This window comes from Phasianus colchicus, chromosome 2 (genome assembly GCF_987193195.1).
Source record: "Phasianus colchicus chromosome 2, bPhaCol1.hap1.1, whole genome shotgun sequence".
Classification (NCBI taxonomy): Eukaryota; Metazoa; Chordata; class Aves; order Galliformes; family Phasianidae; genus Phasianus; species Phasianus colchicus.
In genome coordinates this window covers 105,860,958-105,878,985 of record NC_143437.1, presented here as the reverse complement: position 1 = coordinate 105,878,985, position 18,028 = coordinate 105,860,958, and the positions used below count along the sequence as shown (strand labels likewise).

Below are 18,028 nucleotides of genomic sequence, written 5' to 3'. Positions count from 1 at the left end.
AGCACGAGCACTTGATTCTTTTGGGGCAGTTTTGGGGCAGTCCTATGCTCTGGAGCTCATCAGAAATCCTGAGATCATCCAACAGATGGTAATACTCCTCTTTAATCAATACGAATCCATAGAGAGCAAGAAAAAAGAATAACTTGCCCTTCCAATTACAGTAATGTTCCCCCAAAACCACTAGGCTGAATTTTGAATTCATTCAAATTTAAAGACCACAGAATCACAGAATATCCTGAGTCAGAAGGGACCCACAAGGTTCAGTGAGTCCAACTCAAGATTAAGGAAAATCCCTTTTTTCTTTTTTTTTTAAATAGTGTGACAGAACAACACTGCACTTTCTTCTTTTGGTAATTAAAAAATTGGTTGAACTTTAGAAGTGTTATTATACTTGAAGCAGTAGAAAAAGCTGAATATAGAGCATCGTGAAAAGATGCCACTGGGATCAGTTAAAGCCAACAATGAAAACATTTAGAAGGAATGAAGCCAAAAACACAGAAGCAGATTGAACTTGGCGTACGCCATGGCAGGAGGCCAGGGGAAGGAGAGCTCACTATAGCAGCAGCCAGGATTTCTGAGGGATGCAACTCAGGCACCCAGACACCGGGTGCCATCAGCGGCTCAGCCAGGCAGACCAGCAAACAATGCCCATTTCAATGGCTGAGGCTCCATCCCAGCAGATCTAAACTTCCTACTCACTATACTAAGCTCTACCATTAATAAACATTGAGCTGTTACACACCATTTCCATCTTCAAAGAGCTCCGAAACCAACAACTAATCCACACAACCACCTCCTGGGGTGCAGGGAGTGCTTAAAGATTGGAACAAAGAAAAAATGCTAAAATCACTGGGCACAGCTCCTAAAAGGGAATTTTTTAAATCAGCTTGGCAGAAGGCAGGAATGTTGGGCTCCTAGTCACAAGGCACAGCTTCCTCTGAGGTTCTTTGGTGCTGGGAGGTGACCACAACCTCAGGTATTTCCCTCAAAACCCAGATTCTCATTTACGAAATTAAATTCTTATGTGGGTACAAAACTGATGGCAAGAGCAGCTCAGGAAATAAAATGGGCACAGTGATAGCATGTTGGAGATCAGCAGAAAGCTTTGGCCATTTACTTGCATTTCAGCTGGGCTTTAACCAAGGGAAAATAAAATAAAAAAGACAGACAGAAGCAGAGCCTCCTCGTTGGCCCATAACCCAGCTTTTCCTCCAGCAAATGGAATTACCTTGAAATTTTCAAGAAAGCCATGAAACAAGTTCAGGCTTACAACAAATTCTTGGAGGGAAGACGATATGGAAATGCAGTACATCTTTGTTACAGAGAACTGAAAAAACGATTTAAAAAAATGCCAGAAACAACAATATGTTCCTAAAGGGAGAATAAACCCAGCACACTTGTGTTTTTAAGCACCTTAATGCTGTTATCAATAAACCCAGCTGCATCCTTTTCACAATGCAGCAATGACAATTGACTCAAATGGATGGCACTTTGATAATGCGCCTATTTGCCTCTCAAGCCGAAACAGATAAAAATTCAAAGATTACACATCTTTGGTATTTGTATGCTAATATACACAGCTTTAGGGAAATTGTTGCAACTCAACCCACAATTCATTCTGTGCAGGCAGCGACATTCAAGTACCTACCGGCAATTTTCAGACCGCTCGCAGTATATCTTAGGGCTGTCATCAGTCTGATGCATTATCTGTTCTGCAAGAATCTGTCAGGAGCACCAGGCAGGCCTCCTGGGTGCAGATAGGCAGGATTACAGCTGACTCATCATCTTTTTTTCCTTCCATCCCAGTTTGTATAGTCTCACTTTCGATACGGTTTGCCCACGGTGGGTGAGGAGAAGGTGCCTGGTGCACATGTGTGCAAGGGACAGCACGAGACAATTTGATTTTAATCACAGAATCACACAACCATTAAGGTTGGAAAAGAGCTCCAAAATCATCAAGCCCAACTGCCAACCCATCATGACCACACCTACTAAACCACATCCCACATCTGTCCTCTTGTTAATGATCTCTTCTGCTTCATCTCCTCGGTTTTGTTGAAGGAAAACAACTGGGCTTGAAAGAAACCCTAATGGAAAGAAGCACTCACCATCCTGAGTCCTTCCTGAAGACTTTGGCTGAGTTTCTACAAAAAGCAGGCAAGCTGCTCCACTTCCCACAGAGCCACAGGTTTCTTCTAGGGCCAGTTCTTCCCAAACAACCACTCCACTGAAATGCAGAACAGCTTCTGCTGCCAATGAAGATCACCACCCACAGGCAACAAGGGGCTACACCTGCTTCCAGGTGACAATTCCTGCCCAGTGTCTGGTCATGCTGGCTAGCTCAGTGAGCACCTGGGCTGTCCCTCTGCCTGCTTCTCTTGAAAACTTGTGTAAACTTAATTAGCCCTGCAGACCTGTCTCCCTTCATCAGGCTTGGCTGAAATCTTCCAACAGGTTCAGGAGGGACAGGAGTGGTGTAAACATGCCTGGTGAGATTGGATGAGATGGAGTGTAACTTAGTAAGAAAACAAGGATGCCGATCACAAGGGCAAAACAAGGGAGTGCCACTGCAGAGCCAAGCAGAGAGCTCTCAGTGAGACAACCTAAAGCTTCTGGCATAGCCACTCAGAAAAAAAAAATAGTACTTGGATGTACTCGGGAATAAGGAAAAGTCCAAAATGAGACATTCATAAAAAACAACTTCTTACCCGGGCAGACAGTGACAGGACAACAGGGAACAGTTTTAAACTAAAATAAATGAAATTTAGGTTAGATGTTAGGAGGAAGGTCTTCACAATGAAGGTGGTGAGGCCCTGGCACAGGCTGTCCAGAGAACATGTGGCTGCCCCATCCCTAGCAGTGCTCAGGGCCAGGCTGGACAGCCCTTTGGGCAGCCTGGGCTGATGGGAGGTGTCCCTGCTTTGCTTTTAACAAGGCTTGGAAGTGTGATGAGAAAAGCACTCCTTGCAGGCTTGCCTTGGCATCCAGAGGCAGGAAGCCTGCAGTGTTAGGGGCCTCAAAGATGACCTGGACAGCAAAAGAGTACAAAAGCCATCTCTCGTGCTTCAAGCTAGCATCAAGAGCAAGAAGCTGAAAGACTCCTGTCAACTGACTCCTGAAAGTCAATTCAGTAGCAAACACAGCCTATACTCACCTATTAAACTACTCCGCACTTAAAAATTATACTCAATATTATGCAAATTACCTTGTTAACAGTTGCAGGGTGAAAACTATATGTGTTCGTGCAACAGTTGCCTGTGCACAGCTACTGGGCACTGTCCCAACCTTCTGCCTCTCTCCCAGCCCTGCTTCATCAAGTAGCTGGGCAAACTGATGAATTGCAGCGAAATGATCTCGCTGCAATGCCTTCTGCTGATGAATGAAGAATACCCTGCCAGAGCATCCTGATTTCAGGTGATAGATTTGAGCCCGGGCTGCAAGACAATTCCTCGTGGCTGACAAGCTCAGCTATTTTCACTCTTAATCTTTATAACATTTGATTGAATAGATCCAAGGTCATCATTTCCACCGAGGTGACTGTTCAAAATACCACCAGCTCTCAGATCATTTTTAACTGCATCTTGAAAAGTGCAGAATATTCACCTAAGAGCTGGTAAGAACTTTGTCCCTGGGAGATGCCTACACCTTAAGCACACATTTGCTGCGGTGTGAACAAGCAGCTAAGAAGTGGCATTTGTCATCCCACAGCCCAGAGCTCTCACCATCAGATCACAGGGACACAGACCCCAGGGAACAGACATTTCTCATCCTCCATCACAGCCCAGAAGTTTACTTCTTTTTCATGTTAGGAGTCCGATAGGAGGCAGCTTGGCTTTGAAGAAGTGAGAAGAAATAACCATTAATGTGCATTATTTCCTTATACAAACACTGTACAATAGGGGGCACCTTAAAGTCCCCAAGCCTGAGCCTTACAGAATACAAAGCCTTTTGGGATGACAATGGGAAAGAAAAACCATATTGCTTCTCTTACAAAAGCTCAGGTGGGAGTGCAACATTCTCCAGCCCGGCTGCATAGAACTTTCACATGGATCTCTGCACAGCATCAGCTGTGTGTGAAACATCAGTCACGTGTGAGACATTCCAGCACTTCATTGTGCAATCCCTAATTACTGATGTCTGCTCCCTGCATTTCTGCAGCGAGATCTGTAATGTAGCATAGGACACTTGACCTAGCACTCCCTCTAACCTACAGATGGGGAACCCCATAAATATTCTTCATCCCCACAACTTCTGTAGTCTCCAGTTTAAGATGCCAAGGAATGAGCAAAAAGAGGGATTTGGGAGAAATTGTTGTTCTCTGCCCCCACCACTGCCAGAGCAGCACAAGTGCCTTTCACACAATTCCCCTCTGTCACCAGGGGACAATACAGCCAGCTTTGTGCAAAATGTCACAACTCTATCTGGTTTAGAAGGATATAAACTGCACCATTTTGAGCCCTTCTGAGGCTGGGTGCAGGAATGGGGCTGCAGGAGGACATGGCTCCAGGGCTGATGCAAAACCACCATTGTGCAGGGCACCAGAATAGGAATGCTGTCGCTGAGTCTGTGCCATCAGAACCAGCAAGTGGGGATGGAAAAGTCTGGCAAGGGAGCAGCAGAAAACCTCTAGGGATACAGGGCATCACTCCTACATAGAACATCCAAATCAAACCAAGAAAGGAATTTTAATTCTCAAATTAAGATGAGTTTGGAGGTAAACGAATGGTTGGAAAGTCAAATGAAGCTAATTCCCTTCCTCCCCAGAAAAGGAACAGATGCTGCATTAAGCAGCCTGCAGGATGAGCAGTCATTACCCATGCTGGTGGCACACACGGCCCTTGCTGGTCTAACAGGGGTTAACAAAAAGGTTTGTGCTCCAGAAAACAGTCCTATTTATATACTCATGAATGTGTGCATACACATGCTGGATCACATCTGCAAATCTGGCTACAGTCTGCAGGATTTAAAAAAGAAATCCACACCCACTATTGCAAGAGTTGCAATAAAATCAGGCCTGCTGGTGCCAATGAGTTATAAGTGCTCACAGCAGCCGGGATTTGGGATTCCTCCATGTTTTGTTTCCTTGGAAGTAACTGCACTGTTATCAGGTGATGCAGGATATCAGTCTCTGACACTTGGCCCTCCAATTCATATACTGGAAGAAAGCAGATGTTTGATGGCATCTGCACTGTTGACTCAATCGTGTATCTTCTTTCTGATTCTGTCCTTGGAAAAGGGACATGGGGGGAAAGAGCTCTTCAAAGCAGCACACAGTGGGCAGCACGGCCTCACTTTGCTGTTTTGCCTCAAGGCATCACCAGTAAAACCAGGCAGATAACAGAAGCGCAACGCTGCCTCCATCCCACATCCACCAAGCTGAGGTTTTCAGCTCCACAGAAAATTGGCAAAGCAATTTTAAAAGAACATCCCAACTTCCCCACGTTTGGAAGACAACAGCATTCAAACAAAGGAAACCTTGCCCCATCTTCTCCCTGCACATTACATGTACCCAGCCTCAGAAAAAGGTGGAAGAAAAACACCTTCTTGTTGAGGCTCATCCTACCTTCTAGCAGCTATTCCAAGCTCTGTAATTTTTCTCCCCTGAGTTTAAGCTCTGGCACATCTTGTTTTCTTCCTTCTAGAGAACAAACAAGAAGAGCAGCAGCCCTGTAGGTAATGAAACCCTCCTCCAACTTGAAAAGTGCTGAGCTGTGAGCAAGCAGGTGACAAACAAGAGAAAATAGTACCTGAGAGGACAGTAATCATGCATGGGAGTGGTGCTTCCCAGCAGCAAGGCAGATCTCTGCCACGGCAGCCATCAGGAATGTCCACAGCCCCATGTGCCAGACACACACATGGGATTGCTGCCTACATCCTCCTCCTGCCATGCCTGGACCACTCCCAGCTGTGATGGATGAATCTCCCCCACTTTGGTCACAGGGGCTGTGAAACCACCTGAACTTAATATTGGACTATTTAGCAAGGAAAAGGTCTACAGCTGTACACACACATCTTTATCTCCACAGTGCAACCTAGGCTGGATTCACAGAATCACAGAATCGTTAGGGTTGGAAAAGACCACTAAGACCATCTTGTCCAACCACCAACCCACTGTCCAACTGTTGACCCATCATGTCAATCCATTTGCTGTTGACGGTATCGGAGAGGTTTGGCTCTCCCTCATGTCCTGGATGATATTTTGCTGGTTATGGGTGCAAACAAGACCTCAGGAACAGCCAGTCTGGGGCGAAATGAAACTCCCCTCCTCTGCCATCTTGCTTCCTGTAGGGACAGTGCAAGAGCCCTCCCAGAGAGATTCCCTGAGACCACGCAGTCAACCTAGGCCATGTCCACGTGGGCTCTGGAGGCCTTTGGAATAATCCAGGACAACAGCAGCTCCCCACAAACTCCAAGGATCTCCACAAGTGAAGAGGCAGCAACAGCATCACCAACACCAAGGTCCAAAAACCAAGGCCCAAAGGATCCAGAAGGTTCACAGCAACAAAAACATGCCTGGGGCTGAAGGTCTCAACACTTGGTGCCAGGCTGAGGCCTCCCTTCCAGGAGATTCGTGTCTCATCATGCATCTGCCTTGATTGAATGCTCTTCCAGGCTTAGACATGCAGAGAGACTGCTTTGGTGAGTAACAACCCATGAGCTCACTTCAACATTTCTGCCCATCCCCTCCTGCACAGAGTCTGTGAGCTTTCCTTCCCTCTGTGACCTCTGCTCCACCAAAAGCCATCAGAGACAGACAGCAGCAAGAAGTATCGTGGATTTTGGAAGCCACCTCCAACCAGAGCCAGCACCAACGTCACCCACTAGTGACAAACACTGCATCCACCTGCAGGGCTCAGTACCTGCTGAATTTTACCCATTCCAGTTCAACTCTGCTGTTTTATTCATCACAAACAGCAATTCAAGGCAGGACAGCTTTTCATAGAATCATAGGATGGTTTGGGAGACGATGGCAGTGTACAGCCATTAAATAAAATATAAACACCTCATCTATTCTTAACATTGGGTTTGATCTTCTCTGTTTCTACTCCCCTTTTTCAGGGTAATTTACAATTTATTTGGTTGCTTTTTGAGAAGCAAGAGTGTAGGGCAGGGCTGACTTACTGCCTAATCTCATTTTTGATCTATTATTAAACGTCTGCTTTCTTTTTACTTTTTCACCCTTCTTTAGGAAGCCAGAAGCCCCAGCAGAAATTACAAGTCCAGAAAGAAAGGTGAACTGCAAAATGAAAGCTGGGGAAAAAAGAATTGCTTGTGGGTTTTTTTTTTTGTGTTGGGATTTTTGTTCAGTTTTCTCTTTTTCAGCTTCAAGAACTCTCTGTAACGCCAGCCGAGTAGGAGAAAAAATGCTGAAAGTGACGGAAATGCAAAGTATTGGCCCCAGTCCCACTGCTGACACGTGGACAACCCCCGGCCCAGGCCAGTGCCTATGAAATTCCCCCATGGAGATGGTTTAAAAACAGGACTGTGCTGGTATGTCCTCGTACTTTTAGCAGCACTGCTGATTCTCTAGCAAATCCCTGGGCTCTGGGAACATGTCATGGAGCCACATGTTTGCATTTCCAAACGATGGCAGAGCTGGGATGCACTGAAAACTGGGACAGGGTGGTAGAGCCCAAGGCCAGAAGTCCTCAAGGAACCCACAAAATCTTTTGTTACCACCTTTATCAGGGACTTTTGTAGAAAAACACAATCCCTGCCAGGAGCTGACGCACACACAGAACATGCAGACAGGTACTGGGTGCTGCAGAGGTGCAGCAGCACTCAGTGCCCTCCACCTTCACTGCAGGGTGTTGTTTAACGGCTTTCTGATTATTTCCTTGCTTTCTCCTCACCCGTTGCTAAATAACAGTGCTTATGCCTGCCCTGCAAACCCACATGTGACTCCTTGCTCCAGCTCCCAGGGACAGATTTGGTTTCAAGCGAGCACAGCCAGCCCAAGCAGCTGAGCAATTCCCAAGCAGGTCCCTGGGATCTCGCTGCAGGAATCCCCACACATACACACACAGAGCTGTTTGCACAGATATGGGCTCATTTGCACAGGTGCACACATCAGCTGCACATTCCTGGCTTCCACCTCCTGGCCAGACCCACTGCACGGAGCTGGAATCGCTCGCTGCCGGCTCCTGCCGAGATCACCAAGGTACAGCCCCAGGGATGGCCAAGCGCTCGTTAGCATCTCCTATTGATTGATTTCATTACTGTAACCCTTTTCCTATTAATTTCCTATGACAGACATTTCATTAACTCACAAGAAGAGAGCCATCCCCCAGCCATCAGAAGCACAGCCCAGTGAGAGTCCCACGTACCGACACTATTCTTCAGAAGGCAGCGTAATGTAGAACTCTTTAGCTTGGAAGCGACCTTAAAGATCATCCAGTTCCAACCCCCAGTTTAAGAGCCTTTAAAGCACAGCTCAAACAGATGAAGATTTTGCAGTAAAACTGGGCAGGTTCAGACCCAATCTGCAGGAAAAAGCATTCTCAAGCCACACTCCATCAACAGCCAGAGTGAGATGTCCCTTCTGCCCTGCTGACAAACCAGCAAGACAGCCTTCTGGGCAGGAGTGAGGTCAGAAAGACCTGTTCCCAGGGATGCATTTCTCTTAACAAGCTTTTCTTACATGCTTTCTCATAAGGTGGAACACATTGAACAAACTGCACCAAATTTAAGTCTCAGCCATGAATCCTGCACTGCACGAAGCAACCACTGGTCCCCCATCAGGGCATAACACGCAATTTCAACTCAGGATTCTATTTCTGCCCCAATAAAACACTACTTCCCAGTGCCCCAGCTCTCTGCCATGCACCATGCAGAGCAGCTCGAGGGGTCGTAGGGAGCAGCAGCAGTTTTTTCACTTGGTTTTGCAGATTGGAAGTGAAGGCTGGAGGGGAAAGGAGGCATTTGGGGCTGCGCTGCCTGCAGCAGGGTGGGAGCAAAGAAACCCAACCCCAAGACAAGTTGATTTGCTTTTGCGGCCAGTCTCCTCTCCAACAATCACTTCTTCAGTGCTGCTCTGCTGAGAGCTGTATGCAAAACCCTGAATTTAAACAAGTAGTTGACAAGCATCCCAATATCTGCACCTTAACATCACACACATCCCCAGCACGTATACCCCCATATCTGCACCCCCAACATCTCCAACCCCGAATAACATCTGCATTCACCCCATCATAACCTGTACCCCCATATCTGCATCCCCCAATATCAGCATCCCAACATCATCTGCATCCCCAATAACATCTGCACCAAACATCAGCATCCCAACATCGCCCATATCCCCCAATAACCTCTGCATCCCCCAAAATCTGCATCCCCACCATCACCTGCATCCTAACACCTACATAACCCAACACCTGAAACCCTACATCACCTGCACGCCCCAGCATCCACATCCCAACATCTCCATCCCCAACATCATTAGCACCCCTCAACATCTGCATCCCCCAATAACATCCACACCCCAACACCCACACCCGATGCCATGGCCCAGCACCCCCATCCCGACACCCACAGCCCTCCCGCATCCCTGTCCCCATGCCAGGAGGAGGAGCAGCCCCTGCACACCCCAAAATCCCACAGCCTCAGATCGCACCGTGCCAGCAGCAGCCTCCCTGCAGCCCTGCATGGAAAGAACTCAGGAGCAACTTTCGCCTTCTCCTATTCCAGGAGCCGCTTTACACCGATGTTCGTCGCAGCATCGCTGTGCAACCAAAGGTGTTTCCCCTGAAATTTGCATTTCGGGGCTCAAAACCCACTGCCATCACCCCAACAGGCAGCAGGGAACCCCAAGGGGCTCCAGGAATAAGGCGATATCCCAGGGGGAGCTGCTGCTGGGTGTGGGGAGGGGGCAAAGGGAGATGGAGGGGGACAGTAATGGTGAAGTGAGGGAATGGGGGGGGAGGAACTGAGTGGAGTCAGTGAGGGAAAATGAAGTGAAGGAAACAAATCGGTGGAAGTAAGGAGGGAGAAAAAGATAAGGGGGGAAGGAAAGGGGGAAGGAAAGGGGGAAGGAAAGGGGGAAGGAAAGGGGGAAGGAAAGGGGGAAGGAAAGGGGGAAGGAAAGGGGGAAGGAAAGGGGGAAGGAAAGGGGGAAGGAAAGGGGGAAGGAAAGGGGGAAGGAAAGGGGGAAGGAAAGGGGGAAGGAAAGGGGGAAGGAAAGGGGGAAGGAAAGGGGGAAGGAAAGGGGGAAGGAAAGGGGGAAGGAAAGGGGGAAGGAAAGGGGGAAGGAAAAAAGAAAATAAACGAAAGAAAAAAAAGAAAGAAAAAGTAAATGAAAGAAAAGAAAAAAAGAAAGGAAGAAAAGAAAGAATAAATAAATAAAAGGAAAAAAAAGAAAAGAAAAAAAAGAGAAAAAAAATAAATGAAAGGATGGAAGAAATGAACGAAAAAATAAAGAAGAGAAAAAATAAAGGGAAAAAAAAAAAGCAAAACAGAAGAAAATGGGGGAAAAAAAAGAGAAATAAACGCAAAGAAAAAAATAAAAGAAAGAACTAAAAAAAAAAAGACAAAAAAAAAAGGGAGGAAAAAAAGTGAAGGTAAAATAAAAATCAATTAAAAAAAAAAAAAAGAAATGAAAGGAGCAAAGCGAAGAACGAAAGCAGTGACGCAGCGGGAAGGCCGGCCCGGCTCCCGGCTCGGACCCCCCTCGCCCCGTTACCTGCGGAGCGCCCCGGCCCGGACCCGCGCTGCCGCGGCCGCTGCCCGGCGCGGGGCGGAGCGGAGCGGGGGCCGCGCTCGCTGCATTGTGGGAGCGGCGCTGAGGCGGGAGCGGGGCGCCCCCTTGCGGCAGAACGAGGCTGGGCGGGAAACGGCGGGCGGGAAAAGGAGGGTGTGTGTGGAGGTGGGGGGGCTGTGGGCGTAGGGCTGAGGGGTAATTAGTGCGGCTGAGGGTAATTAGTGCGGCTGAGGGGCAATAAGTGTATGTGGGATGGGTCATTGGTGCAACTGAGGGATAGTAAGGGTGTCTGGTGTAATGAGTGCAGCTGGTGGGCATGTAGGGGGGGTAATTGGTGCGGCTGAGGGGTAATTAGTGAGGCTGAGGAGTAATTAGTGCGGCTGAGGGGCAATGAGGACATATGGGAGGGATGATTAATGCAGCTGAGGGGTAATCAGTGGGGCTGAGGGGCAGTGGGGACTGTAGGGTGAGTAGTGCAGCATGTGGGAGGGGTAATTAGTGACGCTGAGGAGTAATTAGTGAGGCTGAGGGGTAATTAGTGAGCTGAGGGGCAGTAAGGACACGTGGGAGGGTAATTAGCGTAGCTGAGGAGTAATTAGCACAGGGTGGGATAGAGAGGGTGTGTGGGGTAGGGAGTGTGGCTGGGGGGTATGGTGGCTGTGTGGGTGGGTAATTAGTGTGGCTGAAGGGTAATTAGTGCATCAGAGGGGTAATTAGAGCAGCTGAGGGGTAATGAGTGTAGGTGAGGAACAGTAAGGTCTTGTGGGGTGGGTAATTAGTGCAGCTGAGGGGTAATTAGTGCTGGGGAGGATAGTGAGGGCATGTGGGGTAGTGAGTGCAGCTGGGGGTATGGTGGGTGTGTGGGGTGGGTAATTAGTGCAGCTGAAGGGTAATTAGTGCAGCTGAGGGGTAATTAGTGCAGCTGAGGGGCAATAAGGACCTGTGGGGTGGGTAAAGGAGCCGTGTGGGGTAATTAGTTTGGCAGGGGGGTGATAAGGGTGTGTTGGGTGGGTAATTAATGCAGCTGAGGGGTAGTTAATGAGGATGAGAAGTAATTACAGTAGCTGGGGTGGGTAATTAGTGCAGCTAGAGGGCAGTAGGGGAATGTGAAGTAGGGAATTAGTGCAGCTAAAGGGTAATTAGTGCAGCTTGGGGGAGTAAGTTGAGGGTGTAGGGTAATCAGTGCAGCCGGGCTTGGGTAATATGGGTATGTGGGGTGGGTAATTAATTAGTGCAATCAGGGTGCGGGTGGTAAGAATGCAACTGGGGCAGTAACTGCAGCTGGGACGGGTAATAATGCAGCTGGGGTAATTAATGCTGTGGGGGTAAGTAGTGCAATGGGGTAATTAATGCATTTAAAGGGGTAATTAGGGCCGTAGGGTAATTAGTGTGGATGGGGTTGAATTAATGAAGCTGGGGATGAAATTAATGCAACCGGGAGGAGTAATTAGTGCAGTGGTTTAATTAATGCATGCGGGGGTAATAACTGTACTGGAGGGGTGGGGGTGTTAATGAGGACAGGTGGGGTAATTAGCGTAGCTTGGTGTACTAATTGCAGCGGGGCAATAACTGCAGCCGGGGGTTACTGGTGCACCTGGGCTGTAGTTAAGCAGCCCAAGCCCCGCTGTGCCGCGCTCGCCCCGTGCCCCGGTGCCGGGCGCTGCCGCTCACGTGGTGGCACTGTTGTGTTAGGAATGCACGCAGCCCCGGGATCGTGCTCTCGGCCGCCGGCTCCCGCAGCCCTGCCGGTCTTCAAGGCTCTCTTGTGGGGTTCCCAAAGCTCGTGGAGTCCTCAAGGCACCATGGTGCTGCCCACGGAGCTGCATCCCTCGTAACAGTGCTGGTTGCAGCTCTCCATAGCGCTGAATCCAGGAGACGTCCCCATCCTGAGCATCTCTTTCTGAGCATCCCTCCATCCCGTGAGCTTCCATTCATCCCTGTGGGCATCCCTCCTTCCTTATAAGAATCATAGAATGGCCTGGGTTGAAAAGGACCACAATGCTCATCTGGTTCCAACCCCCTGCTATGTGCAGGTCGCCAACCAGCAGACCAGGCTGCCCAGAGCCACATCCAGCCTGGCCTTGAATGCCTGCAGGGATGGGGCATCCACAACCTCCTTGGGCAACCTGTTCCAGTGTGTCACCATGCTGTGTGTGAAAGACATAAGCATCCTTCCTTCCCCTGAGCATCTCTTTCTCCCTCCAACCACCCCTCCCACCCCAACAAGCAGCCTCCATCCCCCTGTGGCAGTGTCATCTCTGCATCTCCCTTCTTCAAAGCTCCTTTCTGAGTCCCCCAGCCCCAAGACTCTCAAGAGCACTTTGTGCTTAAGGACAGAGAGCACAAATGATTTGAGAGAAGCCCCGCTGACAGTGGGAACAGAGGATGAGGTTCCCTGCATGCAACATCCCGAGGGCACTGGGAAAGCCCCCAAACCCACCTGCAAAGGCGAACTAGCCTAGGAGCGGCTGCCTCACCACAAATAAGAGCAAAGTTAACTTCTGTCTAATCCCATTTTCCTGCAGCCGAGCAGATGGTTTGCTTCTCTTGGCAGAGGCAGCGCCTTATCTGATCGCAGCGCTGGAACGGGGGAGAGCAGAGGGCTTTGAAGGCAGCGCGGGAGCCGGCAGAGGTATGTCGGGGCTGGCTGTTCCTGACAGCTCCAGGTGGGATTTGCAGGGCTGTGTTGCAATGCAGGGCCTGGGGGGATTTCTCAGCAAAGCCGAGCCCTGCGCTGCGTGGTGGGGCCAGCAGGCAGGAGCAGGGCAGGAATGAGGGGGATGCAACGCCTGCAGGAGGAGAACAAAGGCTGTTCTGTGCCTTCTAAAGCAAAACATGAAGAAGTAAAGTTTGCATTTGAAGTTTGTAGGCTCCCTTTAGGTACTGAGTGCTAAAAACATCTCCTCAGGTGCTGCTCAGGAGCAGCAGAGCTCAGCTCCCCACCTCTATCACAGAAAGTCTATCACAGAATGGCCAGGCTTGGAAGGGACCTCAAGGATCATGAATCTCCAACCCCCTGCCACATGCAGGGCCACCAACCTCCACATTTCATACCAGCCCAGGCTGCCCAGGGCCCCATCCAACCTGGCCTTGAACACCTCCAGGGATGGACGGGGCATCCACAGCTTCTTTGGGCAGCTGTTCCAGCACCTCACCGCTCATAGTACAGAACTTCCCCTGACACCCAACCTAAATCTTCCCCCCCTCAACTTAAAACCATTTCCCCTTGTCCTGCAGTTATCTACCCTTTCAAAGAGTTGATTCCCCTCCTGTTTGTAGGCTCCCTTTAGGTACTGAAAGGTCTCCCCCCGCAGGACCCTCTTCAGGGGTGGAATTCAAACACAGCAGAGTTTTGGACAACAGGACCGGGATTTTTACATGGTTTTATTAAAAACTCTTAAAGGTCTAAAATGAAAATGTACACCTACTACAGAATAACCAGTTTGTACACTCACAGGTAAAGTGCTAAAAATTAAACGTTACCGAAGCGACATGGGACTACTGGAACTGAGCCCACAGAGAGCTGAGCACAGCAGCAGAAATGAAGGTACAGCCCCAGTGTAAGCGTGGGATGAGCAACCAAAGCCCTGCAGCCGTGGGCTGCACAAAATGCACACAGAACATCCCGCCGTGTGCCACAATGAACCCCAGTCTGTTTATAAAACATTGGCATAGGAGGGGAATTTCACATTCAAGTCTACATTCGGTCGTTAGGGCTGAAGCACTTGGGGATGCTGTGCAGCTTCCCATTGCTGCTGCTTTGGGGTGCTCTGCTGCAAGCACCTCGCTGAGCTGTGGGCTCCTCCAGCAGCCCCCGGGGTTGGGAGCACCTGGCAGTGCATGCCCTGCTTCCAGCTGGATTCAGGACAGGCACCGATGCAGTCTGTCCTTGGGTGCTGTTTGTACAACCAATAGCTGAAGCCTGTGCTGTTAAACTGAGGTCTAGGTGCTAAGAAAACGCAGAGCACTTGAGAGCAGAGTAACTTACAGACAATTGAGGCTTTTTGCTGCAGTTTGGCTTTTAGGCTCCACAAAAGATTACCCCTGTGGACCCAACAGGGAGGTGGATCCATGCTGCCTTTCCATGCAGCACAAGCACAGCATTGACTCACAATTCCATGATGGGATGCTAACAGGAAAGCACCACCTAAACGTGCCCAGGTCACCCAGAAAGCTTCCACACCCTGAAATGCAAAGGTTTGGCAGCCCCAGCCCTGCGAGTGCATCCAGGGTGAGGCCATCTTCCCCCTGAAACAGGCTGTTGGGAAGAAGGTCTTTGAGTCCCAGGGAGGAGGAATGCTGTGCAGGAGCAGCGTGTTGGTTCAGGTTGGGAAGATAAAAGGAAAAGCTTGGGGTTACAGAGGTAAGGGTAACAAAAAGCCCAAGTTTTTCCATCTTAATCCCTTTTCTGGGTGACGAGAGCACTCTCCAACCACGTGTATACAATAGATGAGCAAGGGACTGCTTAAACACCCCACCAGGAAAAACACGGGGATTAAACCTCACAAATTAGCTAATTTCTGGGAGGATGTACATCAGACCTCCACCACTCCCCTCCCTGCCTCTAAGCAAGTCAAAGCACTGCTGCAATTAACAAGAAAGGAGCACTGGAAATTCAGCCAAAGAGATCAACGTTAACACTTGACCTTCATCAGTTCAGTGTTTACAAGAACTCAGATATTTGGCTTCTTTTGCAGATTCAGATTCCAAAAACTACCCTCCCTTTGAAGCAGAAAGTTAGTAAGTGTGTTTCTAAATCCACCGTGAGTCCCAGAGCAACCTGTGATCTCAAAGAGAGCACGGCTACGTGCCCTGCTGTTGTGTCATCAGCTGCAATTAGCGTGAGTCATCGCAGCGCTGCTCAGTCTCTGCAGTGTGCAGGCGCTTGTTGCCCTGTTGCTGCCCTCGAGGCTGTGCCATCTAAACATGTACAGAGGCTTCTCAATTTGCCTCAAGCAGGTGAAGGAGGGAATTATGCAAGGACAATGAAAAAGAGGCATTCGTATCCCAGCAGTGATCTGCAGTCATTACTGAGGTAGGTTTAGGTGCAGCCAGCGCTGCTCACGCTGAGCGGATCTGACAGCAGACGCCTCCAAAGATCAACTGTGCCATCAGGAACGCACCTTGACTTCTGCCTGCTGGGCCAGCAAAGACCTGCTGTACCCAACAAACCATTCACACACACAAAAGCCCAAACTGAGAATTCTCTGCTGTGAACCTATGGTAGGGAATGAAAAGAAAACAACCTGGAGTAAAGGTTGATCATGAGAGCACGGATACCTGCCTGCTCCTCCAGCAGCAAGGAGGGTTGGGCTCAGTGCCGTGCCCCAGTGCCCGACCTCAGCACAGAGCAAAGCCCCAGGAACACAGCCCAGCCCTGAGGGAGCTCCTCGCAGCCATTTCAGCCCCAGCATTCCTCACCTGCTCTGTGGGTCGGTCAGCAGGGTTTGTTCTGTTGGTGAGAAGGCTGCCCGGCCCAGTGTGGGGGACAAATTCAGCTCTTTCTGTTTTTAAATAGATTGGGAATGGGCAATCTCAGCTTTTGTACAATAATCTAAAAATAAGTGGCTGAATATTATCTAGATAACTGGTTTTAAAATTCATCTCTTCCTACATAAATTGTAAACAAGTAGAAAATTTAAATAGTATCTTGTAAAAAAAGCAAGGACAATGCAAGTTATACAAAAAGCGCCCTTCCTTGCCTCCTTCCTCCCCCTCCCTCCACCCATCCCCACAGCTGAGCTTGAGCAGCCCTGGGAGGAGCTGGTGATCCTCAGCCATCTCCTCTCTCCTCCCAAACGCTGCTCCTCCGTTGCATTTCCAGTGTTATCTGTTACAAACGCTGCCGCTACCTCCCAGACGTCCTTTGTACAGCACTGAGTACGGGCCTCTCCCTCTGTGAAACCAAGAATTTCTTTGTTATCGGGTCAGAGATGTGGAGGAATTCCTTCAATATCCAAGAATTTCCTTATGCCCATTAGAAAACACGTGGGTGTGACTGCCAGCGAGCTGTCTGTGGTGGCACCTGCTGATGTGACGACACGTCGGAGGGAGGGGAAGGTTTTTCTTCAAGAATAAGGAATTCAGCAACGATGGCTGATGGGTAAATAACAGTTATCAAATAAATAATTACCTACAGAGAGGCCCAAACGAGGCAGGCAGCTCGGTGCTCAGCGACTCAAGCTTGCTGAACACTAGCTCTGATGCAGGCATGAGAACGGTGGCTTCAGAACGGAGAAGCCGGCCTCGGCTTGCTGATGCGCGAAAGCAGCAGCTGCCCAGAGGCGCAGTAATGCTGAGCAGCGCCGCCAGGCTCAAGCGCTGGTCCCGTCCTCCTCGATGACGCGGTTCATGCTGGTGCCGTGTGTGATGTGTGTCAGGGGGTTGCTGCTCAGGTCCCTGATGCTGCTGTGGCGCGATTGCTCGTTGAGCCGATGGGAGCTGCTGTGCCGGGAGTGGTCGGTGAGCCGGGACATGCTGCCGTGAGGGAGTCTTTCCTCTATGCCTCTGTAGCTGCAGGGGGTGTACCTGGTGTGCAAACACAGGGGATCATTACTGTCAGCACGGCAGACTGGGAGAGCTCTGGTTTCCCATGTGTTAAGATCGCAGAATCGGAGTCACTCAGGCTGGAAAAGATCTGTAAGACCACCCCGCCCAACCCCAGCCCACCCCACCGTGCCCACTGCCCACGTCCCTCAGTGCCACATCCCCACGGTTCCTGAACACCCCCAGGAATGGTGACCCCAGCACCTCCCCGTGCAGCTCTCAGAGCTCGTCCCACTCCATGCACGACTTGTAAGAGAAGGAAACGCACCGGCCGTCACGTGAGCGGTGCAGGCTGCCATGGTAGCTGCTCACTTTGCTGTGCACGCTGCCTGCCTTGCTCCTCTGGTCGTCCAGCATGGCCAGCTGGGTGGAGGAGGCGTGAGTGGAGGTGCCCTGGGTGGAGGTGCCCCTGGACTTGCGGATGATGGGCGTGTTGGGGTCCCGCAGAAGAGACTGAGCGAAATCTGGCTCTTGCAGCACCTGACGGCTCTCGTTGACAACTCTGAATTAGGCATGAGGTTTGAATAGTTAATGTTAATTACTGCAATAAGAGGCGTAAGATGATCACAGTAACAGCACTACAAGTATTTTACAAGCAGGACTTACTCACATTATAATGGCTTTGTTTGCCTAATTCTAAAGTGTTTAGAATTTAGGTATTTCAGCAAAATTCATATTCTTGACTCCTTCACGCTCGCTGTACCTGATGTACTACATGTTGTTAGCCATGTGTGTGTCTTACCAGGTTCTCTTTTGGATAAATCAACATTTGCTCCAACTCCACAG

The 18,028-nt window shown here is 49.6% G+C and overlaps 3 protein-coding genes across 7 annotated transcripts in view; 1 reads left to right on the top strand and 2 right to left on the bottom strand.

Annotated features, from left to right (window-relative positions):
• EXTL3 (exostosin like glycosyltransferase 3) overlaps positions 1 to 10,740 on the bottom strand; it is a 131,222-nt gene extending 120,482 nt beyond the window's left edge. For 2 of the 4 annotated variants that reach the window (XM_090136565.1, XM_090136574.1), the window contains exons 1-2: positions 10,679 to 10,719; positions 9,614 to 9,744 (exon numbers count right to left, since the gene is read on the bottom strand). The gene's annotated coding sequence lies outside the window, so the exon portion shown is untranslated. Of the gene's footprint in view, positions 1 to 9,613; positions 10,252 to 10,678 lie in introns of those variants that run through there. The other 2 variants (XM_090136567.1, XM_090136566.1) reach the window with 2 other exon arrangements.
• Positions 10,741 to 10,830: 90 nt separating this feature from the next.
• On the top strand, positions 10,831 to 15,470 carry LOC149919256 (uncharacterized). Its single transcript, XM_090136596.1, has 5 exons — positions 10,831 to 12,021; positions 12,389 to 12,615; positions 13,251 to 13,328; positions 14,154 to 14,243; positions 15,394 to 15,470. The coding sequence occupies exons 1-5, from the start codon at positions 12,011 to 12,013 to the stop codon at positions 15,435 to 15,437; spliced, it is 450 nt and encodes a 149-aa protein (XP_089992722.1). The 5' UTR covers positions 10,831 to 12,010; the 3' UTR covers positions 15,438 to 15,470.
• FZD3 (frizzled class receptor 3) overlaps positions 14,045 to 18,028 on the bottom strand; it is a 52,058-nt gene continuing 48,074 nt past the window's right edge. For both annotated transcript variants that reach the window (XM_031603852.2, XM_090136575.1), the window contains 2 exons: positions 17,511 to 17,744; positions 14,045 to 17,224 (listed from right to left, as the gene is read on the bottom strand). In XM_031603852.2, coding sequence (XP_031459712.1) covers positions 17,011 to 17,224; positions 17,511 to 17,744 — 448 coding nt within the window. In that variant the 3' untranslated portion in view covers positions 14,045 to 17,010. The remainder of the gene's footprint in view (positions 17,225 to 17,510; positions 17,745 to 18,028) is intronic.